The sequence below is a fragment of the Agelaius tricolor genome, unplaced genomic scaffold, assembly GCF_023055355.1.
Source record: "Agelaius tricolor isolate 1412-34295 unplaced genomic scaffold, bAgeTri1.0.p SCAF_55, whole genome shotgun sequence".
In the NCBI taxonomy this organism is placed as follows: Eukaryota; Metazoa; Chordata; class Aves; order Passeriformes; family Icteridae; genus Agelaius; species Agelaius tricolor.
In genome coordinates, this window is record NW_027269315.1 from 806089 (window position 1) to 826383 (window position 20295).

The window sequence follows — 20295 nt, forward strand, 5'->3', positions numbered from 1 at the left end:
TGAACAAACTCCCCCCATCCCTCTGCCCAGACTCCAGGCTGGCAAAATCCAGCCAGGACTGAGCTGTGCAGGCAGCAAACCCCAAACCCTGCCCCCAGAGCCAGGGCAGGCTCCAGACCTGCAGGAAGGTGATTCCTGCGTATTTTCCAGAGCTCCTGGGCACCCAGGGCAGCACAAAGAACTTGGCTGAGATTGGACATGCAGCTAAAAGGGAAACTTTAATAAACGACTCATGAAAGACATAAAAAGCATAAAAATCCAACCCAAACCCCAATGCCAGGACAGGGCTGAACATCAGCACAAAAACTGGGAGCAGGTCCTCGGAGTTAGGTCCCTAAAAACTCTTCCTACTGCAGTAACAACAATTTCCCTGGTATGTTGAAGACCCATTTTGGCAGGAACGAGGAGTTTTTGGAATAGGGCATCAACTGAACCTTTACTGCAGGAGACTCCAGATATCACTAAATACCCTTAAATAGGGAGTGGTAAACAGGGACACCCAAAAATAGGGATTTTTTCTCCCAATTCAGTGGACACATGGAATTTGAAGTAGCTTTAGATCCCTCAAGCTTTGGGCTTCATTTACAGAGAGAGAAAGGGTTTAGGAGGTTCTTGAGGAGTTATTTTGCTACAAGGAGCCTGAAATCACTTTGTCAGTGCTGCCTTTGGTCAGAAACAGCTTCAGTCACAGGAGAATGCTGAACCCCAACCCTGAGCCCATTTCCAAAGAAAATAAGGGGAGACCCAAGCCTGTTTTCTTCCTGGTATATTTAAAAAACCCAAGCCAGGGTGAGCCCTCGGCAGGGGCTGAGGAGCCTGAGGGATTGGAGTCTTCCAAATCCTGTTAGAAGGGATTTAGAATCTTCTGGTCTTTTGCAGAAGCACAGCAGAAACGTGGGATTTGCCTTTCCAAGGGTGAAACCCAGCCCGGAGCAGGGGGTACCAAGCACAAGGGTAACAGCAGGGATACCCCACCTGCATCCCGGGGTAAATTTCACCCCACAGGCTTGATCCTGCTCCCAGAGGAATGGCTGAACTCCAAGAGTGCAGGATCAAGCCCCGGCAGGGCAGGGGCAGGGCCTCAGCACTGCAGGCGTTTTGCAGCCAATTCATCCTGCAAAAGGCTCCAAGACTTTTCTTTCCACGGTTTCCCTCAGGTGCTGGGAATGCTGAGCTCCATTCTTGGAGTTACTTCCTGACGCTCCTCCGGCTGGACGAGGTGGTGGTGATGGTGTAGGACTTGGAGGAGCCCCCAGAGGAGAAGCCGAGGGCTCCGCTGCCCATTCCTGATCCCAGGCTGAGGCCTCCTCCGATCCCTGCTCCCAGGAACCCGCTGGAGCTGGAATATCCGCCCCCGCCGCTGGAGCTGACCACAGCTGCGTGGGAGAGGAGCAACGTGAGCACCTGGAACCCCCACCCAGCAGCCTCAGGAAAGGCTCCCATGGGATCATGGAATGGGCTGGCTGGGTGGGAAGAACATTAAATCATCCAGCACCCCCCCTGCCATGGCAGGGACACCTCCCACTGTCCCAGGCTGCTCCAAGCCCTGTCCAGCCTGGCCTTGGGCACTGCCAGGGATCCAGGGGCATCTTCTTGGAAATCCATTCCAGGGCTCCCCCACCCTCACAGGTGGGGAATATCCCAATATTCCCATCTAAATCCCATCCCATCTATTCCCTTCCCAATATCCCATCTAAACCTCCCCTTTTTCAGTTTAAAGTCTTTCCTTCTTGTCACTCCAACACCCAACCTGGCTCAGGATCCCCTGAGCTTGGAGCCCTCAGGGAGAACCCCTAGAAAATCCATGGAGAATCCCATTTCACAAACACACTCAGCTCATCTCCTGGTGCCCCAAAGCTGTGGGAATGTGGTTCCCCAATTCCCAGCAGGAATTAAATGTGCTTCCCCAATTCCCAGCAGGAATTAAGTGGCTGAAAATCAGAACCACTGGTTTGGAGCATCCCTGAGAGAGCAGCTCCTGCCCAAGGTCCAGGCCAGGTGAGGATCCAACACTTCCCAAACTGGAAAAACGCCCTCTGCCATCACCTGTGCACTAATTCCCAACCCAGGGAATGCATTTCCCATTAGTGCTTTTCTATCCACACAAAAATGGGAGGAAAGAAAATCACTGCTGCCCCAAGTCCAATTTCATCTGGGTGAGTTGGAGTTGAGCTTGGGATGGAGCCCCAGCACCACCCCCAGCCTCAGGGTGCTCCCACTAAGGAGGGGCTGAACTGGGTGCACTGGGACACTCTGGGCCCCCTTTTCCACGGGTTTAGAGTGAGGTGGAACCACAAGAAACAACAAAATCCACTCACAGATGTTGACGTTGCCAACTCCATCGCCAGCCAACCTGAAAAGACAAAGGCAAGGGGAGGGATTAAACTCAGCTTTCCTTGGTCCTGGGCTCGAGGAGGAGGAGGACAGAGGCAGGGAGTTACTACTCCAGCTGTACCTGATCCAGGGAGGATCCCTGGGCCCTCCAGGGATCCCTTTGTTCCAGCCCTGCCTTTCCCAGCTCTGTTATCACCATTAGGGGGGAGGACAGAGCACAGAGGTTCTGTCCTAATCCTGCAGGGATTTCCACTTGGAAATGTTCTGCCACAACATCAAACTTGATGGAAACCAATTTTTTCCTTCTTTGCTTATTTTCCCCAGTTTTTTTTTCCCAGAATCTGCCAGTTTGGCTCTTCAGCCAAAGCATTTCCAGGACCAGAACTCAGTTTTTCAAAGGTTTTCTTGTCTGCATTTCCTTGTGGAAATCAGAGTTGGGCTCTCACAGTGTTCCCAGACAAAGGGAGCAAAGGGCTCCCAGGACCCTTCCCAGAGGGAACCCAGGGAATTTTTGCTCACCAATCCCCCCACGTGTCCTCACCTGCTCTCCTCGCCCTCCAGCAGCTTCCTGTAGGTCGCAATCTCGATGTCCAGGGCCAGCTTGACGTTCATGAGCTCCTGGTACTCCCGGAGCTGCCGGGCCATGTCAGCCTTGGCTTTCTGCAGAGCAGCCTCCAGCTCCTCCAGCTTGGCCCTGGCGTCCTTGAGGGCCATCTCCCCACGCTCCTCAGCCTCAGCCACGGCCGCCTCCAGCTTCGCTCGCTGCAGGGACAGAGCGGCCACATCAGGGGGCTCCTGATCCCTGGAGGAGGATCCTGGGCTCCAAACCTCGGGCTCTGCTGCCCAGACCCCCTTTGTGGATCTGGAGCTCAATTGGACCCCTGGGACTTCATCCCTGCCTTGGGTTTCTTGGGCACTGGATGGAGATGGAAACTCATCTCCTTCCAAGGACTCCCAGAAGAAGACTGAGTTTCTCTCCACTGACTATACTTTTTTCAGGTGATCCTCAGCTTCCCAGTCCCCCACATCCCACAGATCCCTTGGGGCTCAGGAAAGCTCAGGTTTTCCCTGCTAATTTTCCCCAGATTTTTCAGAGCTGGGCAGGCTCTGGCTGAGGTGTGGGCAGGACTGGAGCACACCTGGAGCTACCAAACACCCAGACCCACCCCAAGACCAGCCCTGTGGGGCCCCAGAGAACCCCCAGCTGTGCCCCCACAGCTCCCAAACCCCCATGTTTGGCACAAAGGGCTCACAAGAGGCTTTGTGCTCCCATCCTTTGTCCAAGGGAGCCCCACCAGAACAGCTCTTGGCTGGTGCCAGAGCCTCCCTACCCTGAAACCAAATAATCCGGGATGAATCACCAGGTTTATCTGGAGCCTTGGGAGCTCCAGGCCAGGCCTAAGTCACGGCACTGATAAAGTGATAAGAGCCAGTGAAAGCAAACAGAGCTCCCCAAATCTCTGTGTGTGTGCCCAAACATGGTGTTCCCTGCTGTGAAAGGGAGTGGACAATGATCCCAGCAACAGGAGGCCACGAGGGCTGTGTGGGGGCCTCTCTGGGTCCCAGGGGTGATTTCCACTCGTCCTCTCTCAAATCCACCTTCCTGGCAGGATCACCCTGCTCCCAACGCTCCCCCTCCCCCTGCAGAACTAAAATCCTCCAGGATGAGCAGTAGCCCCCCCAGAATGATTCTTACAGACCATGGAATTGTGAAGGTTGGAAAAGATCTCCAAAATCACAAAGTTCAAGGGGTTGTGTGACACCCAGACCCCTGAAACATCCTTAACATCACAGAATGTTAGGAGAGAGCTAACATTTCCTCCCATCCAGAGCTGGAAGGGACCCACAAGGACCATCATGGCTCAGCACATGACAACCCTAAAAATCCCACTAACCCTGAAATTCAACACTTGAGAGTGTTGCCCAAAGGTTCCTGGAGCTCTGGCAGCCTTGGGGCTGTGACCATTCCCTGGGGAGCCCCTATCCAGTGCCAGACATCCTCTGGGGGAAGAAGCTTTTCCCAATATCCAAACTGACCCTCCCCAGACCCAGCTCCAGCTGCTCCCTCAATGCTGTCCCCAGAGGGATCAGAGCCAGATCCCAGCTCCGAGGCCAGAGAAGGACAGGAGAGGGGCAGCTCCTCACCTGGGCCTTGGCACTCTCGATCTCCCCCTGGATCCTCTGGATGACCCTGTTGATCTCGGTGATCTCATTCTTGGTGTTCCTCAGGTCGTCCCCGTGTTTCCCGGCTGTCACCTGCAGTGCCTCATACTGGGACAGAGCAGTGGGATGGGGTGAGGATGGCAGGGAATGAGCAGGATAGAGCCCCCCCCATGGCACAGGGGATACAGGTACTGACAGAGCTGGAGATCGTGGAATCTTGGAATGGTTTGGCTTGGAAGGGACACTAAAGCCCATTCAGTGCCATGGGCAGGGACACCTTCCACTGTGCCAGGGCACTCCAAGCCCCATCCAACCTGGTCTGGGACACTTCCAGGGATGGGGCAGCCACAGCTGCTCTGGGAAATCCATTCCAGGGCTCCCCCACCCTCACAGCGAGGAATTCCTTCCCAATATCCCACCTATCCTCGCCCTTTTGCACAGGGAAGCCATTCCCTGTGTCCCATCACTTCAGGCCCTCTCCAGCTCTCCTGGAGCCCCTTTGGGCACTGGAAGGGCTCCAAGGTGTCCCTGGGTCCTCCTCCCCTGGCAGAGCTCACCTTGCTCTGGTACCAGGACTCGGCCTCGGCGCGGCTGCGGTTGGCGATCTCCTCGTACTGCGCCTTCACCTCGGCGATGATGCTGTCCAGGTCCAGGTTCCGGCTGTTGTCCATGGACAGCACCACCGAGGTGTCGGAGATCTGGGCCTGCAGCTCGTTCAGCTCCTGCAGGAAAACCAAGCCCGTTCATCAGCAAGGTTTCAGGGACCCTCTTTTGAAAGCCAATTAAAGAGAGAATCCAAGGAGAGAAGGGAAAGGGAGGCAGGTAAGAATTCCACCAAAATAATTATTAATGAGGAGGGAAGCAACCTTGCAAAGCACAGAGCAAGAAGCAACAGCAGAGCTGGAGCTGTTTATCCCTACTTTGGCAGCAGGGCTGTTTATCCCACTGTTATCCCATTCCTTAGACAACAACCCAGCTAGCTGCAGAACCTGCAGGGGCCAAATTTCAGCACCTCTCTCAAGGACTTGTGTCCAGCTCAGGTAATCCCTGCTCTTGCAAACAATGGGGAGGAGGAAGGAGCCTGGAACAAGCAGCTTTCCTTCATTCCTGTCACACAGCACCACCTCCCCCAGGGAGTCATTCTCCTTGTTTTCATTCAAACAGCATCCCAAATACAACGTCTGCAATCCATCCATCCCACATCCCACACAGGGAGAAATCCGTGTGACAATCCACAGAACTCAGAGGAATCATTTCACTTGCAGGCACAGTTTTGCTTATGGAAGGAAAGACTCCATGAATCCATCACCTTCCCCATGTTCATTTTCCCAGCCAGCATTCCCTGTTCTCCCTCTCTGAAGGAGCAGAAGGATCCTCACCGCCTCATGGAAAGCCCTCAGGAAGTTGATCTCATCTGTCAGAGCATCCACCTTGGCCTCCAGCTCCACTTTGTTCATGTAGGCAGCATCCACATCCTGGAAAAATGAGGAATAAACCATGGAGATTGTGGAGCTTTGATGTCTGAGCTCACCCAGCCTCTGGTGGCTTCCAAAGGAGTTCCCCAAACCAGCTCCAGGTGTCCCAGTGGCACCCCAGGGCCTACAAATCATCTCCCAGGGCACTGAGTGCTGCTGGAGTGCAGATCCTGAGATTCCTGGGGATCCCTTGGATCCCTGTTTGCAAGGTCAGTGTCAGGTTGGACACAGACACCTCAGGAAAGATCCCAAAGAAAGACCTGGCATCATCTCCAATACCCCTGGGACCTGACACCTCTCCCCTGCATATGTGGAGACCTCAAGGCCTCCCCTGAGCTGCCTTTGGCTGGAATTCTGCCCCTCAGAGCTTCATCAGAGCTGGAGTAAACTGTGAGTAGGGCAAAGAGTAAACTGTGAGTAGGGGGAGTAGGGGCAAACACAGGGAAGGGCTGCCCACACTGATGATCAGTCCCAGGGAAGAGCCGTGCCTGCCCCATGCCTGGAAGTGTCCAGAGCTGGACGGGGCTTGGAGCACCCTGGGCCCATGGGAGGTGTCCCTGCCCATGGCAGGGGCAGGAATGGGATGGACTTTAAGGTCCCTTCCCACCCAATCCATGTGAGGATTCCCTGACCCACAATGATATTCACCTTCTTGAGCACCACAAACTCATTCTCGGCCGCCGTGCGCTTGTTGATCTCATCTTCGTACCTGCCAAAAAAAAGGGATTTCTGTGACATTAGAGCCTGGATAAAAGGAAAAACACCCCAGTGAAAGGTTGTCCCAGTTCTCTTCTCTATCCCTTCATTTCTTGGGAGCCAGCCCAGCACTTCCCCAGGGCTGGTGCACCAGCGGTGCCTGCTCTGGATGAGCTGCTCCATCACCACCACCTGAAACCGTCCCCTCCCGGCTCCCCCATAATCCTTAAAATCCCCTGTGCTCCAGAAGATTCCTGCTCCTCCTTTGGGGAGGGCCCAGGCTGTGCCCCCACTTTGTCACCAACCCTTCAGGGAGCAACTTCAAAGCAGGAGAGACACAAACAGATCCCACAAACTCCTCTGGGCTGATCCCAGCACTTGCTGGAGCTGCTTCCACACTGCACTTCCCTACTCCAGACTGCTGGCAACACTTTGCAGGTGTTGAACACGTGGCACTGTTCTGGGAAGAGCCAAAGGTAATTAATTACCCTCATTCTCCTCCAAAGCTCACCAAATTCCAGCCTTGGTGACTGCTGTTCTTCAGGTGTTCACCCTCAGATGAGGGGCTCACCTGGAAATCCCCAGGGGTTCTCCTAAAGGTCTCCAGCAGACAAAAATCCCTCTCCACAGATTTTAACAGGACCACCACTGATTTGCAAACCTGGATCTTGGAGCCCACCTGGACCTGCCTGTGCACTCCCAACCTGCTCAAACATCCAGCCCCAACCTGCTCTGGGCATCTGGGAATCCTGAAAGCCATCCAAGGAACAGAGCAGGAAGCACTTTGGCTGTTTGGGAACTGTTGCCAGGTTAAGGCTCTTTATTTACATGGGCCCTGCATGGCCAGAGCTGGAATTTGCCTTCCAAAGCAGGAGCTGCTTCACCTGCCCAGCCTCCCCCTCCTGCTCCAGCCTGGAATGGTGCCCATCCACACCAGGATCAATGGACGTTGCCCCTCTGGAGGTCACTGAGCTGCCAGTACAATTCCAGAGGAATAAATCCTGGGAAGTGACGCAGAGGCACCACCTCTGCACGCCGGGGATCAGCAGAGAAAGGTATAAAAACAGTGAATTCCTCCAGAATGGATCGCCAAATTCCTCCTCTCCTTGGGGCAGCTCCACCAAGCTGCTCAATGAGCTGGTAAAGCATGGAATCTTGGGATGATTTGGGTTTGTAGAGACCATAAAGCCCATCCCATTCCCACCCCTGCCACAACAGGGACACCTTCGGCTATCCCAGGCTGCTCCAAGCCCTGTCCAACCTGGCCTTGGGCACTGCCAGGGATGGGGCAGCCACAGCTGCTCTGGGAAATCCATTCCAGGGCCTGCCCACCCCCACAGGGAGGAATTTCTCCCTAAATTGTTCAATATTGTCCCAACACCCCTCTGAAAGCCCAGGACACTCCTTGGAAGCAAGCCCCATGTGCAGCATGGCCCCAGCTGGCTCCACACCCTCTCCCACTGCAATTCCTGAGTTAGGGGCTGGTGTCATCTCTGGAGCCGTTCCTCCCCTAAATATCACCTGGGAATTCCTGTGGAAACCAAACCTATGGAAAAAAAGGCCACAGGCACCCCCAGAGCACATCATGGTTTAGGTTTTCCATCTATAATTGAGATTTTCTCCATATAAACGGGGAGCAGCAGGTGCTGCACTCCAGTTACTGCATCCTCACTCCCTCAGCTCCTAATTCCTGCTTCCCTTCCATTAGCACACAGAGGGTTTGGCTTTCCATGGATCTGTAGCCTAAAGGAATAAATCCATGAGAATAGGACTGAATCCATGGGAAATGTAAGTAAACTTTGGGGTTTAATCCCTCTGGCTTCAAACCAGCTCCTTGCAGAGATTCCAAGGTTGACTGTGGATGGAATAACCAGGCAGGGCTGGGGGCAGCATCATTCCCAAGCAGCTCTTTGGGAATCTCTGGGTATTGACCCTCCCTAAACACACCCTGGGGATTATCAGCTCTGTTTGTTTGCAGTTCCTGCCTGATCCAGTTTGCCAGCTCTGTCCTATTCTTCCCTTTTCAGAGGCATTTCCCGGCTGGGCTGGGCTGGGACAAAGGCCACCTTTCTTCTGGGGCTCCTCCCAGGTGACACTGAAAAGTCACTGAAGAATTGCAGGGCAGCTGCTCCATTCCCTGCCCAGGGATTCAGCTGGGAGCTCCTGGGGCTCCAGCCACCCCAAAGAGCCACTTCTGACCCTGAGGAGGCCCCAAAGCACCACCTCCAACCCAGGGAGACCCCAGAATGTCACCTTCAGCCCTGAGGAGGCCCAAAAATGCCCCCAAAATGCCACTTCCAAGCCAGAGCAAAGCCAAGAGGATGCAGGCACCAGCCCATGTAGGAACAAGGTGCCAGAAACAGCGAACAAAAAGAATCCAGGAAGCTTTCCTAGACTAAACACCTCATTCCAGGCCAGAAAACATCTCCTCCCTGGCAGGGGAGCCAGGGACATCCATGCCCAGCTAAACACCTGGACTGAACACCTCATTCCAGGCCAGAAAACATCTCCCCCCTGGCAGGAGAGCCGGGGACATCCGTGCCCAGCCATTGGCCCAGCCAGCAGCTCCACCACCCCGTTAGGGGGACACTGATACTTTACTTGGTCTTGAAGTCCTCCACGAGGTCCTGCATGTTCTTGAGCTCTCCCTCGAGGCGGCCCTTGTCGGCCAGGAGCCCGTCCAGCTGCCGCCGCAGGTTGCTGATGTAGGTCTCGAACATGGGAGCGATGTTGCTCCGCGTCGTCTTCTGCTCCTGGAGTAGGCTCCACTTGGTCTCCAGCATCTTGTTCTGCTGCTCCAGGAACCGCACCTGGGAGGGAGCACAGGGGTCATTTGGGATGGTGGGAGAGAGGGGAGCTGGCACTGCAGGGCATGGAAGGGCTGGGCTGCAGGTGGGAATCCCAGCCCAGGAATTTGGGTGGTCATGGGAAGCACCAGAGGAGGGTCATGGAGACCATGCTGAGGAGCTTGGCTGCTCTGGGACCTGGTTTGTGACTTTGAGGCTTTGGAGGAATTAAAGAAAAGCAGATTCTGCTGGGCTGACACTTGACAGAAACCTGACCCAGACATCAAACCCTCCAATTGCTCCAACTCCAGGGCTGGATTCCTCACATTTCGGGGATTCCAGAGCGGGATTTACACAAGGTTAGTTAGTGCAAGAGAGCCAAGATGTGCAGGGCAGCATAAACACCCAGGGCAGGTTCTGGTTCCATCTGCTCTCCTGGGACAACTCCCTCCAGGAGCCTCTCCCTCCCCGCATTTGGGCAATCCCAGGTAAATCAGGGCTGCAAAGGCAGCCTGGACAAGGCGGCCTGTTCTGTTGGCAATGCCAGCAGGGCTTTATTACATCGAATAATAAGAATTATTTGATTGCAGTGGGCAAAACCTACCACGTTCTCCAGGACTGATCCTCATCCCATTCGTGGCCAAACCAATTTTGGGTCCCACCAACTGTTCGGCACCCCCAGAGCTCCGAGCCAGCCCGAGCCCTCACCTTGTCAATGAAGGAGGCGAATTTGTTGTTCAGGGTCTTGATCTGCTCCTTCTCCTCCTTGCGGACCCTCTGGATGCTGGGGTCGATCTCCAGGTTGAGGGGCGTCAGGAGGCTCTGGTTGACGGTGACCTCCTGGATGCCGCCGGGGCTGAGGCTGCCCCCGAAGGCGGCTCCCCCATAGCCGTAGCCCGAGCGGACGCTGAAGGAGCTGCTCCCTGCCAGGCTGACCCTCTTGCCGGCCGAGCCCAGGCTGTAGAGGCTGGCGCTGCCGAAGCCGCCGGCGCGGCCGAGCCCGGAGCTGCGGCCGGAGGACACGGAGCTGACCCGCACCTGGCTCAGCGCGGGCCCGGCGGCCGAGCGGGAGCTGAAGGTCACCGAGCGGGACATGCTGCTCCGAGGGACGGTGCGGGGCTGCCTCGCTGCTCTTGCAAAGCTCGAGAGGCTGCGCTGGAGCCCAGCAGAGTGAGAGCGCTCCCGCTGCCTGCCCTTTTATCCGTTAGAAAAGCTGGGCTTGGCCCAAGGGCACCGCGGGGATCATTTTACGGCTCGGAGCTGGGTGTGCCTGGCTGCATTCCCACCCTCCAGCGCAGGAGGGAAGGGCCGCGGGGAAGGGACAGGACACACCTGGCGCCTGTCCCCGCTCCGCTCCTCCGCCACCTGCGTGTGCGCTGAGCCCCAGCCCCGCTCCCGACCCTGCTGGGAGGATTCCCCGGCCCGGCCGGGGCTGCAATGGCCGGGGGGACACAGGGGATACACATTGGGAAGGATTTGAAGTGCTGCAGGCGGGTTCTCCCCCGGGCACGGCCCAAAGCTGATAAAGGGGCCCCTGCGCCAGGTCCTGGCTGTTTAATATAAACCAGGGCACTGCCAGCAGTACCCAGAGCCTGCCTGGCCAGGGGGATATGTTTGTCCTTCCCTCTCCTGCTAATAAATCCTTCCCTCTCCCTCAAATAAATCCTTAAAACCGAGGTGGGTTAGGAGAGTTGCATCCCACCCAACATTTAGTCCACACTCAAAAGGAGACAGGATTAAAATCCTGGCTGAACATTCTGGGTCCCTGCTTGAATTTTTGGAGTTCTATGAAGAAGAAGCAGAGAAAAAAAATGGGTTTCAGGGTTTTCACCGTTTCCAAATAGTCCCAGAGGGCCTCAACCCTTCACTATCAGATCGTAAATTCCCCAGGAGATTTCAAAGTTTGGCCTGAAAGTGTCACCCTTCAGCTTTTCTGTCCCCAGGACAGGGAGATAAGGCTGGATGCAAACTCAGCCTGCTCAAAATCCACCCGTCCTGCTCTGGGGGGTGAGGAGAAGCCTGGCTGCTGCAGGGAAATTCTCTTTTTAAAGAGAGAAAAGGGGAAATTCGATCCAGGAAGAGAGAGATGGGGCAGGATTCCTGCCAGCCCTGCACCTGGCTTGGCTCCCACCATCACAGGTTGGCCTCGATGATCTCAGAGGTCTTTTCCAGCCTAATTGATCCTGGAATTACAAAAAAAAAAAAAAAAATCCATTGAGTGTAAACGAAGTGGAGTGTAACAGACATGCCCTGCAGCTCCCCTGGGGCTGGAGGACAGGACAGGGATCCATCCATCCATCCATCCATCCATCCATGCACAGCTGGGAACAGGGCAGTGTCAGCCTCACCCAGCCAGGCTGGAACAGTGCTGGGATGTCCTGAGAAGGCAGGGCTGGAAGCTGAGTGTGGGATTGACAGTCAGGCAAGACTTCCCACCCTGGTCTGGCTGTTAGCAGGCTGGATTCCAGCCTGGATCACCACACAGGGACTTCTACACAACACGAGAGGCACAGGAGGAGCAATCCAGGCAGGTGAATCCCAACCTTTGGCCACTAAGGCAAAGCTGCTCCCAGCAGCCTCCAGGAATCCCAGTTTGGCACTGGGGAGCTGGACTTCAGCCTGGATTTGGGTGAGGGTGAGCCCATCTTCAGCCCAGCTCCCACCCTCCTTCCCTGCACCACGAGCAGTCCAGGTGGGAGCAGGAGCCTCATCCCCTGCTTGCTGCTCCCAGTTTTGCTCCCTTCCCCCCCTGCCCGGTCGATATTCCCCGTCTGAGCCAGGTTGGAGCCACGTGGACACCAGAGGTATCCCAGGGTTTGTTGTGTTGTGGTTCCATGGCAACCTGGGGTTGTTCCACAACTGCTCTGACCGGTAAATTCCTGCAGCCCTAGTGAGTGACCCCAGGGACCGGGGTTTGGTGACACTGAGCTCACTATTGGCTTTTTGGGGGAGTGATTTCCCTGCCTGCCATGCTGGGAGTCGCATTCCCCCTGGCCCTGCACACCCAGGACTAGCTCCAATGCTCCCAGAGCAGCCAAACCCCCACAAACAACCGACCCTTCCACAAACCCTTGGGAAAACAAGCCACACTCTCAATTCCAGCTGCAAAGTGCCAAAAAAAAATTAACAAACTCAAATATTGTAATGGAAGAGGAAAACCTTTGCAGGTGAGTGAAATTATGTGTTGGGAGTGTGTTCTTGTGGGTTCACCTCCTGTGTTATCCCAGGGGATCCCTCCTGCTGCCTGCCTGGATTTCTGTGTTTGGATTGAAAGCTTTTGGGAGAAGGAGCATCCATAGGTTCTGTTTGCACAGGCCCTGCTGGTGGTTCCTGATCTAAAGGGCTCTGGCCCTGGATCCCACATCTATTGTTCCAACACCTCCCAATGCCTGTGGGCTGGGGGATGGATTTGGGATATTGGGATCAATCTCCGGGCTCAGGAGCAGGAGGCTCTGGGGGATGGGAACCTCCAGGAGAGGACTGTCAGAATCCCAGGATCACTGAGGCTGGAAATTCCCTCCCAGATCATGGAGTCCAAGCTGTGACCAATCCCCACCAGAGCCCTGAGTGCCACATTGTTTGGATACCTTGAGGGATGGGGACTCCACCACAGGAGTGCCTGACCAGCCTCTCCCTGGAAAAATTCCTCATGACATCCCAAGAAATTCTCCTGACATCCAATGGCACTGCCAAGCTCTTATTCCTGCTAAACCCACCCAAAATCAATGGGAACACAACAGCACCTTTCCCAAGATCCTGAAGATCTCCCCTCACTGTGAACCCAGATCCCCTTCCAGGATCAAAGCAGCCTCATTAACCAAAATTTCCAGCTGATCATAATTCCTGTGAGCAGACTGGTCAGAGGGAACTTGTTCTCCGGCATCCCAAAGGCAGGTGTTGGATGTCACCAGGCAGGAGTTGGCCTCGATGATCCTGGGGATCCAGCTCAGGATATTCCACAACTGGAGGATTATCAGGATGAGGTTTATCAGGTTCATCAGGATTTTATGGATTCCAGACCCATTTACTGTCTCACTGGGCCATAAAGTCAATGGAATGACGCAGCTCCAGCCCAGAGCCTGGTGACAGGGAGTGCCCTTTCCAGCCTGGCAGCAGCTGCTGATCCACAGGGATGGTCTGTTCCAAAGGTTGGTGCCTCCCTCCTGGCAGCACTCAGGCCCTGTGTCCCATTGGATGTCCTTTAAATGCTGCCTGCTTTCATTTTCTGCCCCTGCCCAAGCACTGCAGGGATTCCTGTGAGCCTGATGGGATTCCCCCATTGATGGGAATCATGGAATGGTTTGGGTTGGAAGGGACCCCAGGGTTTATCCAGTGCAATCCCCTGGCCTGGACAGGGACACCTTCCACCATTCCAGTCACAGCCTCCAGCTTTATCCCACACAAATGGAATGGGCCAAAATCCTCACATTCCGTGAAGTGGCTTTTCCAAGGACCTGAATTCCCTGCCATGGCTTCTCCCTGCTCCAGAGCCTTTGGCAGAGGCCACTGGATTGTTCAGGCTGCAACTTCACATGGATTTACACATGGAGAGTGCATTTTCCTCCCCACTTTTCCAGCCCTGCACCGGGACAGGAATCAGGGCTTTGCCAAAGGCAGCCAGGTCTGGGCTCACCCAAACAGCTCCAAGGCTTCCAGGAGATCCTCATCCAGGCATTCCTCATCCAGGCATTCCTCATCCAGACATTCCTCATCCAGGCATTCCTCCCACTGCAACACAGCAAAACCCAAATATGAATTATCACAGGGACCAGCAGGAACAGAATCACGGGATCATGGAATCATAGAATGGTTTGGGTGGGAAGGGTCCTTAAAGCTCATCCAGTGCCACCCCTGCCATGGGCAGGGACACCTCCCACTGTCCCAGGCTGCTCCAAGCCCTGTCCATCCTGGCCTTGGGCATTTCCAGGGATGGGACAGCCACAGCTGCTCTGGGAAATCCATTCCAAGGCCTCTCCATCCTCACAGGGAGGAAATTTTCCTAAATCATTCATCATTCTCCATGAGCCCCAAGGCCCCTCAGGTGCCCAGGGCACTGTCTCAGCTTTCTCGGGGTGACAGATGTGTCACACTCTGTGTTCCCAAGGCTTCCCACAAGCTCCTAATTCCCACCAGGAGCTGCATTTCACCTCTCCTCTGGCTCTGCCCACCCTGCTGAGGCTGGGAAGTTCTTGGCTCAGCTCTTGGCCACTCCTGGAAGCTGCTGGCCATGAAATCCATCCCCGGGAAACAGCTCTTGGAGCTCAGAGTTGCCCACACTTGTCCTGTTTGCTGCAACCCAAAAGGGCTATCAGCCAAAATCCTAAATGTTTGGATACAGCACAAAACCAGTCACCAGCACTGCCAGGAACTGGGACCAGGGGCAGGGCCCAGGGAGCAGCTGGAGCTGTGCCAGGGTGGGCCAGGTTGGGTATTGGGAAAGATTCCTCACCCAGAGGTGCTGGGCACTGCCCAGGCTCCCCAGGAATGGTCACGGCCCCGAGGCTGCCAGAGCTCCAGGAGCCTTTGGACCACGTGCTCAGGATTGGGATTTTGGGATTGGGGGGATTTTGGGGTGTCCTGTGCAGAGTCAGGAGTTGGAATCTATGATCCATGAGGATCTCAGGCTTTTCCATGATTCCACAAACAGCTTGGACCCCCCCAAGTAGTTCCTCCTGCTGGAACCTCTCCCCCCAGCCCCTTCCAGGTGCTCAGTGCAGAGATGGGGCTGCCCTTCTCCCATGCATGGAGCCCCACATCCCTCCTGCCCTCTTTGCAGAGGAGCTTTTCCACCCCCACGGCTCTGCCAGGAGCTCCTGGACGCACCAGGGAACCCAGCCCAGACCAGGATCCCTCCCAGGGATCCCTCCCAGGGACCTGGAGCGTGGCCTGACACATGGGGAAGGTGTCCCAGCTGTGGGAATCCTTAAAATCAGAGGGGTCTGGGAAAGCTGCAAAAGGCAGGCCTCAGAGACAGCAGAACTGTGATTAGAGCTAAGCAGTGGCCATGAGATTTGTCCACAGAAAAATGATAGAAGAATTAGAAAAGTAAGGAGAAATAGAACAATGATCTGTGTATTAACCCTTGTCTAGAATAACTCCCTAAGCTTCAGAAAAGTTGATCTAGCGAGATATTAGGACGTTCTCAGCTTAATAATGGAGCTCTGTGCATTGTGTTTTATTGCTCACAAGCAGGTATTGTATTTGAAATAAGCAAGCATTGTTTTAACCAAAGGTATGTGCACTTAGAGTGATTGGATGGAACTACTGTCAATATGCTTTTGCTTTGTGTGATTGATCAAAAAACTTTTAAGTGAGTTGTTACATTGAGTTCTTGGTCTGCTGCTGGGGACATGAGCTGCTGGCAGCTTCCCATTGTCATCACCATGTAATGAGACTGATGAAAAAAATAAAACTAAACAGCTGGAGACACTTCCCCAGCAGTCCCATCCTGTTTGTGATTTGTACACAGACCCCCAGCCAGCAACACCAGTATCCCAGCTATGCACTTTCCCCCTCTCCAGCTCATTGGACAAGAGCCAAAAGCTGTTTTTTCCCCTTTCCCCCAAATTACAAGACCTTGTGATTGTGATTACAAGAAAACTTGAAGGACTATGGATAAATATAGTTATAATTATGGATAATCATCATCACCTGGATAATTTTGACATGAAAGTTGAGAGTCCCTCCCACAGCCAAAGCCTTAAGGAAAAACAAACAAACAAATTAAAACCTCAATTCTCAGTGCTGGGTGAAACTGCCAGCGCTGGGAATGCTGGGCTCGGGTTTTCTGGGAAAGACACATCTCAGGAGAGGAGGGAAAACTCCTGTTCTCTCCTCACAAAATCCCATCTGACTTTGGAGTCTGCTCGGGTTCCAGGGGCTGATCTGGTGGAAACTGTGAATCCTCCCAGGGACAGAGCAGATTCCAGACACCCTGAGCTCCAAACACAGAATCCCAGAATCCCTGAGGTGGGAAAAGCCCTCCCAGACCATCGAATCCCAGCTGTGCCCAATCCCCACCTTGTCCCCAGCCCAGAGCCCTGAGTGCCACATCCAGTCCTTCCTTGGACATCTGCAGGGATGGACACTCCAAACCTCCCAGGGCAGCCCCCTCCAATGGCCACCCACCCTTCCCATGGGAAAATCCCTCCTGATGTCCACCCTGCCCCTCTCCAGCCCAGCCTGAGGCCGCTCCCTCTCCTCCTGTCCCTGTCCCTGTCCCTGGGAGCAGGGCCTGACACTGCCCCAGCTGTCCCCTCCTGTCAGGAGTTGTGCAGAGCCACAAGGTCCCCCCTGAGCCTCTTTTCTCCAGGCTGTCCCCCAGGTCCCTTGGGAGTTCTCTAGAACATTCCCTGCTGCTCCAGCCCTTCCCCAGCCCTGTTCCCCTCTCTGAATTCACCCCAGCCCTTCCCCAGCCCTGTTCCCCTCTCTGAATTCACCCCAGCCCTTCCCCAGCCCTGTTCCCCTCTCTGAATTCACCCCAGCCCCTCAGGGTCCTTGTGAAGTGACACAATCCAGGCTGATCTGCCCCAAGCCACAGAATCATTGGGAAATTCTCCTTTCTGCATCCATATTCCATCAGGTAACCTTCCCAAGGTGAGGATGCTCCTGGGCCACCCCTGATGGTCCCGTGTCCCCACTGGGGATCCCTGGCTGGATTTGTCCCTCCTGGGATCCCACACGGCCCCAGCAGCTCCTCCCATGTCCCTGCTCCCATTAGCTCCAAGTTCAGGGGGCCTTTCCTGAGCAGATGAAACTGTGAGGTCACTCTGAGGGAACACAGCTCATGGGAGCTGGAATAAACCCAGGATGACAGAGCTCAGGGTTATTGCAGGTGTCTGGGGCCTGAGTCATGCCCAGGTCAGAGGGAATGGTCCCAGAAACAGAGCAAGGAGGGAGATGATCCAGCAGAGTCATCCCAAAAATGCTCTTATCAAAGTCCTCTTTCCTCTCCTTGGGCAGAGTCACTGGCACAAAGCCACTTTCCAGCAGTGGATCCCATTCCTGAATCCAGGAAGGATCCTGGAAGGGTCTCACTGCCCCCAGAACGCTCGGTTCCCATCAGCAGCCGTCCCAATTCCCTTTGTGCAGCCCTTGGCAAAGGGAAATGGGGGCAAGGACCTGGGGTCTCAGCATCTCCCACAGACTCCAGCACCATGGATGGAGCTGCTCCTCTCCCTCTGCCACCAGGAGGGAATCCCAGGATCTTTGGCAAAATCAAAGGGATTTGTTGCCCATGGAAAAGGAACTCAGAGATAAACTGTCCTGCAGGAAGGATGTGGGAAAGGCAGGAGTAGAACTGGTGTCATCTCCTTCACTCCCCAAACCACCAAGGGACATGGCACCAACATGTGGCTCTGAAAATTCCTTGGAATCTTGGAAAAACTCCATCATTTTCAGGGCAAACTGTCCTCCTGCTCCAGAGGGTGGACAGGATCAGCCAGAATTCCAGAGGTGGCACCCCCATATCCATAAGGATGAGGGATGACCGAGGGTTTGTTCACCTCAGATCTTTTCTATGTCTTTCTTGTATTCCTATGTGTTTCTTAAGTACCTCAGGAGTTTTGGAGATTTGACTGGTCACAATGGGAGGCTGAAGGACCTTCCCAAAGCAGCCCCAAGCTGAGAGCCCAGAGCCCACTTTGGGGCAGGAGAAGGAGCAGGAGGGCAGAGGGGCTGGGGGAAGGAGCGACGCCTCCGCCCCCTGAGTCATGGCTGCGCTGGAGGGACGGGAGCAGAGCAAACAAAGAACATTTTACAAGGATTTTACAGCTGCTGTAACCCCTGAGTTATCCCTGCCTCTGAGGGGCCAACCCCGCTCTCAGGGTGTTCTCCCAGCTCAGGAGAACCGAGCTCCCAAATCTGGGATTTTGGCCTTCCCACCTGTCACCCCAGTCAGGGATTTTATCTCAGCATTTTAATCTCAGCAGCAGGAGCTGCTCCAGGGCCAGACTGAACCCAGAGATTGTCGGGACTCAGTGCATCCCTCCGGGTGTCCAGAATTGCCAGGACCCCGCCGGGGGGCTCGGAGACCCTGGCACGCAGCCCAGAGCATTGGCGGGTTTCATTTTCACCCCTGGAGCAAGTTGCCACCTTTGTATGAGGACCTGAAAGTCACAGAGGTTTGAATGGTGTAATAATAAAATGATCACAGGGTGAAAATGGAGATTTTAGGATTCTTGGTGTGGGGGTTATGGGGACAAGATGGAGGAACTTGGGCGTGTCCAGCCTTTCTTCTTCTTCTCCTTCTTGGTCTCCATTTTCTGCTGTGATGGTGGCACTTTGGGATTGGTTTAGAGCAGAAGTGCACTAACATAGGTGATGGGTATTGGGAATTAAGTGTAAATATTGTACACACAGCTTTTAGTATAAAAAACTAACACCACCCCAAGGGCTGGAAACAATTCCCAGCTCTGTGTGAGGAGTTACAAGCCACAAGAGTTTGAGTAGAATGAGAGTGAATTTGTCACAGGGTGAAAATGTAGAATTTTGGGGTTTTTAGAATGGGGGGTCAGGAGGCAAGATGGAGGAATGTGGGCATGTCCTGTCCTTCTTCTCCTTCTTTTCTTGGTCTCCATTTTCTGCTGTGATGGTGGCACTTTGGGATTGGTTTAGAGTAGAAGTGCACTGTCTAACATGGGTGACAGGTATTGGGAATTAAGTGTAAATATGTTATATGTAGTTTGTGGTATAAAAGGACAACACCACCTTGGGGGCGGTCAGAGTGCCTGTGGCTGCCCTGCTGAGCAGATCTCGGCTGGGCAGAAAAAAAAAATTTATAGATAAGAATTAATAAACAACCTCAAGACAGAAAAGTGAAGAGTCCAGACTCGTTCTTCAGCTGAAACAGAGACATCCTGCACATCTCAGGGCAGCAATTAACAACCAAAACCCGAGAAGAGATGACAGTCAGAAGCTTCCAGAAGGAAGGTGCCATTCCCTCCTTTGCTCTGGTGTTCTCCGGGGTGGAGCCCTGGGAGCAGGAAGGACAGTGGGAGCAAAGGGCAGGATTGCAGCCCAGCCCTGGTGCTGATGGAGCAGAGGGTGGGGCCCGTCTGTCTGTCTGTCTGTCTGTCTGTCTGTCTGTCTCAGGCCCCTCCTAATCAATGCACTCAGCGCTGACAACAATAATTACAATTATAATTGTAATGATAATTGTCTCGGACCCGCCCACACTGCCGAGGACATCGATGCCGCCCTGGGAGGGGAGGGATGAGCAGGTCCAGCATTCCATGGAGCAGGGGCCACACCTGGAGCCCTCCTCCAGCCCCAGCTCCTCACACCCACAGCCACCTGCACCCCAAACCCAGCCCCAGCCTCCAGCTCCACCTGCGGCACTTCCCACCTCCCACGGGAGGAGAGAGGATCAGCAGGAAAAGGGACAGGGAAAAACGGTGCCAGGAAAAAAAACAGGGAAAGGAGACAGGAAAAAGGACAGGGAAAAGAATAGGGAAAGGAGACAGGGAAAAACGGTGCCAGGAAAAAAAACAGGGAAAGGAGACAGGGAAAAACGGTGCCAGGAAAAAGGACAGGGAAAAGGAGACAGGGAAAAAACAGGGAAAAGGAGACAGGAAAAAGGACAGGGAAAGGAGACAGGGAAAAGGAGACAGGAAAAAGAACAGGGAAAGGAGACAGGAAAAAGGACAGGGAAAAGAATAGGGAAAGGAGACAGGGAAAAGAACAGGGAAAGGAGGCAGGGAAAAGGAGACAGGAAAAAGAAAAGGGAAAAGGAGACAGGGAAAAACGGTGCCAGGAAAAAGAACAGGGAAAAGGAGACAGGGAAAAACGGTGCCAGGAAAAAGAACAGGGAAAGGAGACAGGGAAAAGAAAAGGGAAAAGGA

At 54.3% G+C, this 20295-nt stretch overlaps 1 protein-coding gene across 1 annotated transcript; it reads right to left on the reverse strand.

Annotated features, from left to right (window-relative positions):
* Positions 1-238: 238 nt before the first annotated feature.
* Positions 239-10677, reverse strand: LOC139604765 (keratin, type II cytoskeletal cochleal). Its single transcript, XM_071455999.1, has 9 exons — positions 10163-10677; positions 9270-9478; positions 6621-6681; positions 5877-5972; positions 5055-5219; positions 4480-4605; positions 2876-3096; positions 2319-2353; positions 239-1376 (listed from the first exon to the last, which is right to left on the reverse strand). Exons 1-9 carry the CDS (start codon positions 10547-10549, stop codon positions 1189-1191), a joined length of 1488 nt encoding a protein of 495 aa, XP_071312100.1. The 5' UTR covers positions 10550-10677; the 3' UTR covers positions 239-1188.
* Between the last annotated feature and the right edge of the window lie 9618 nt (positions 10678-20295).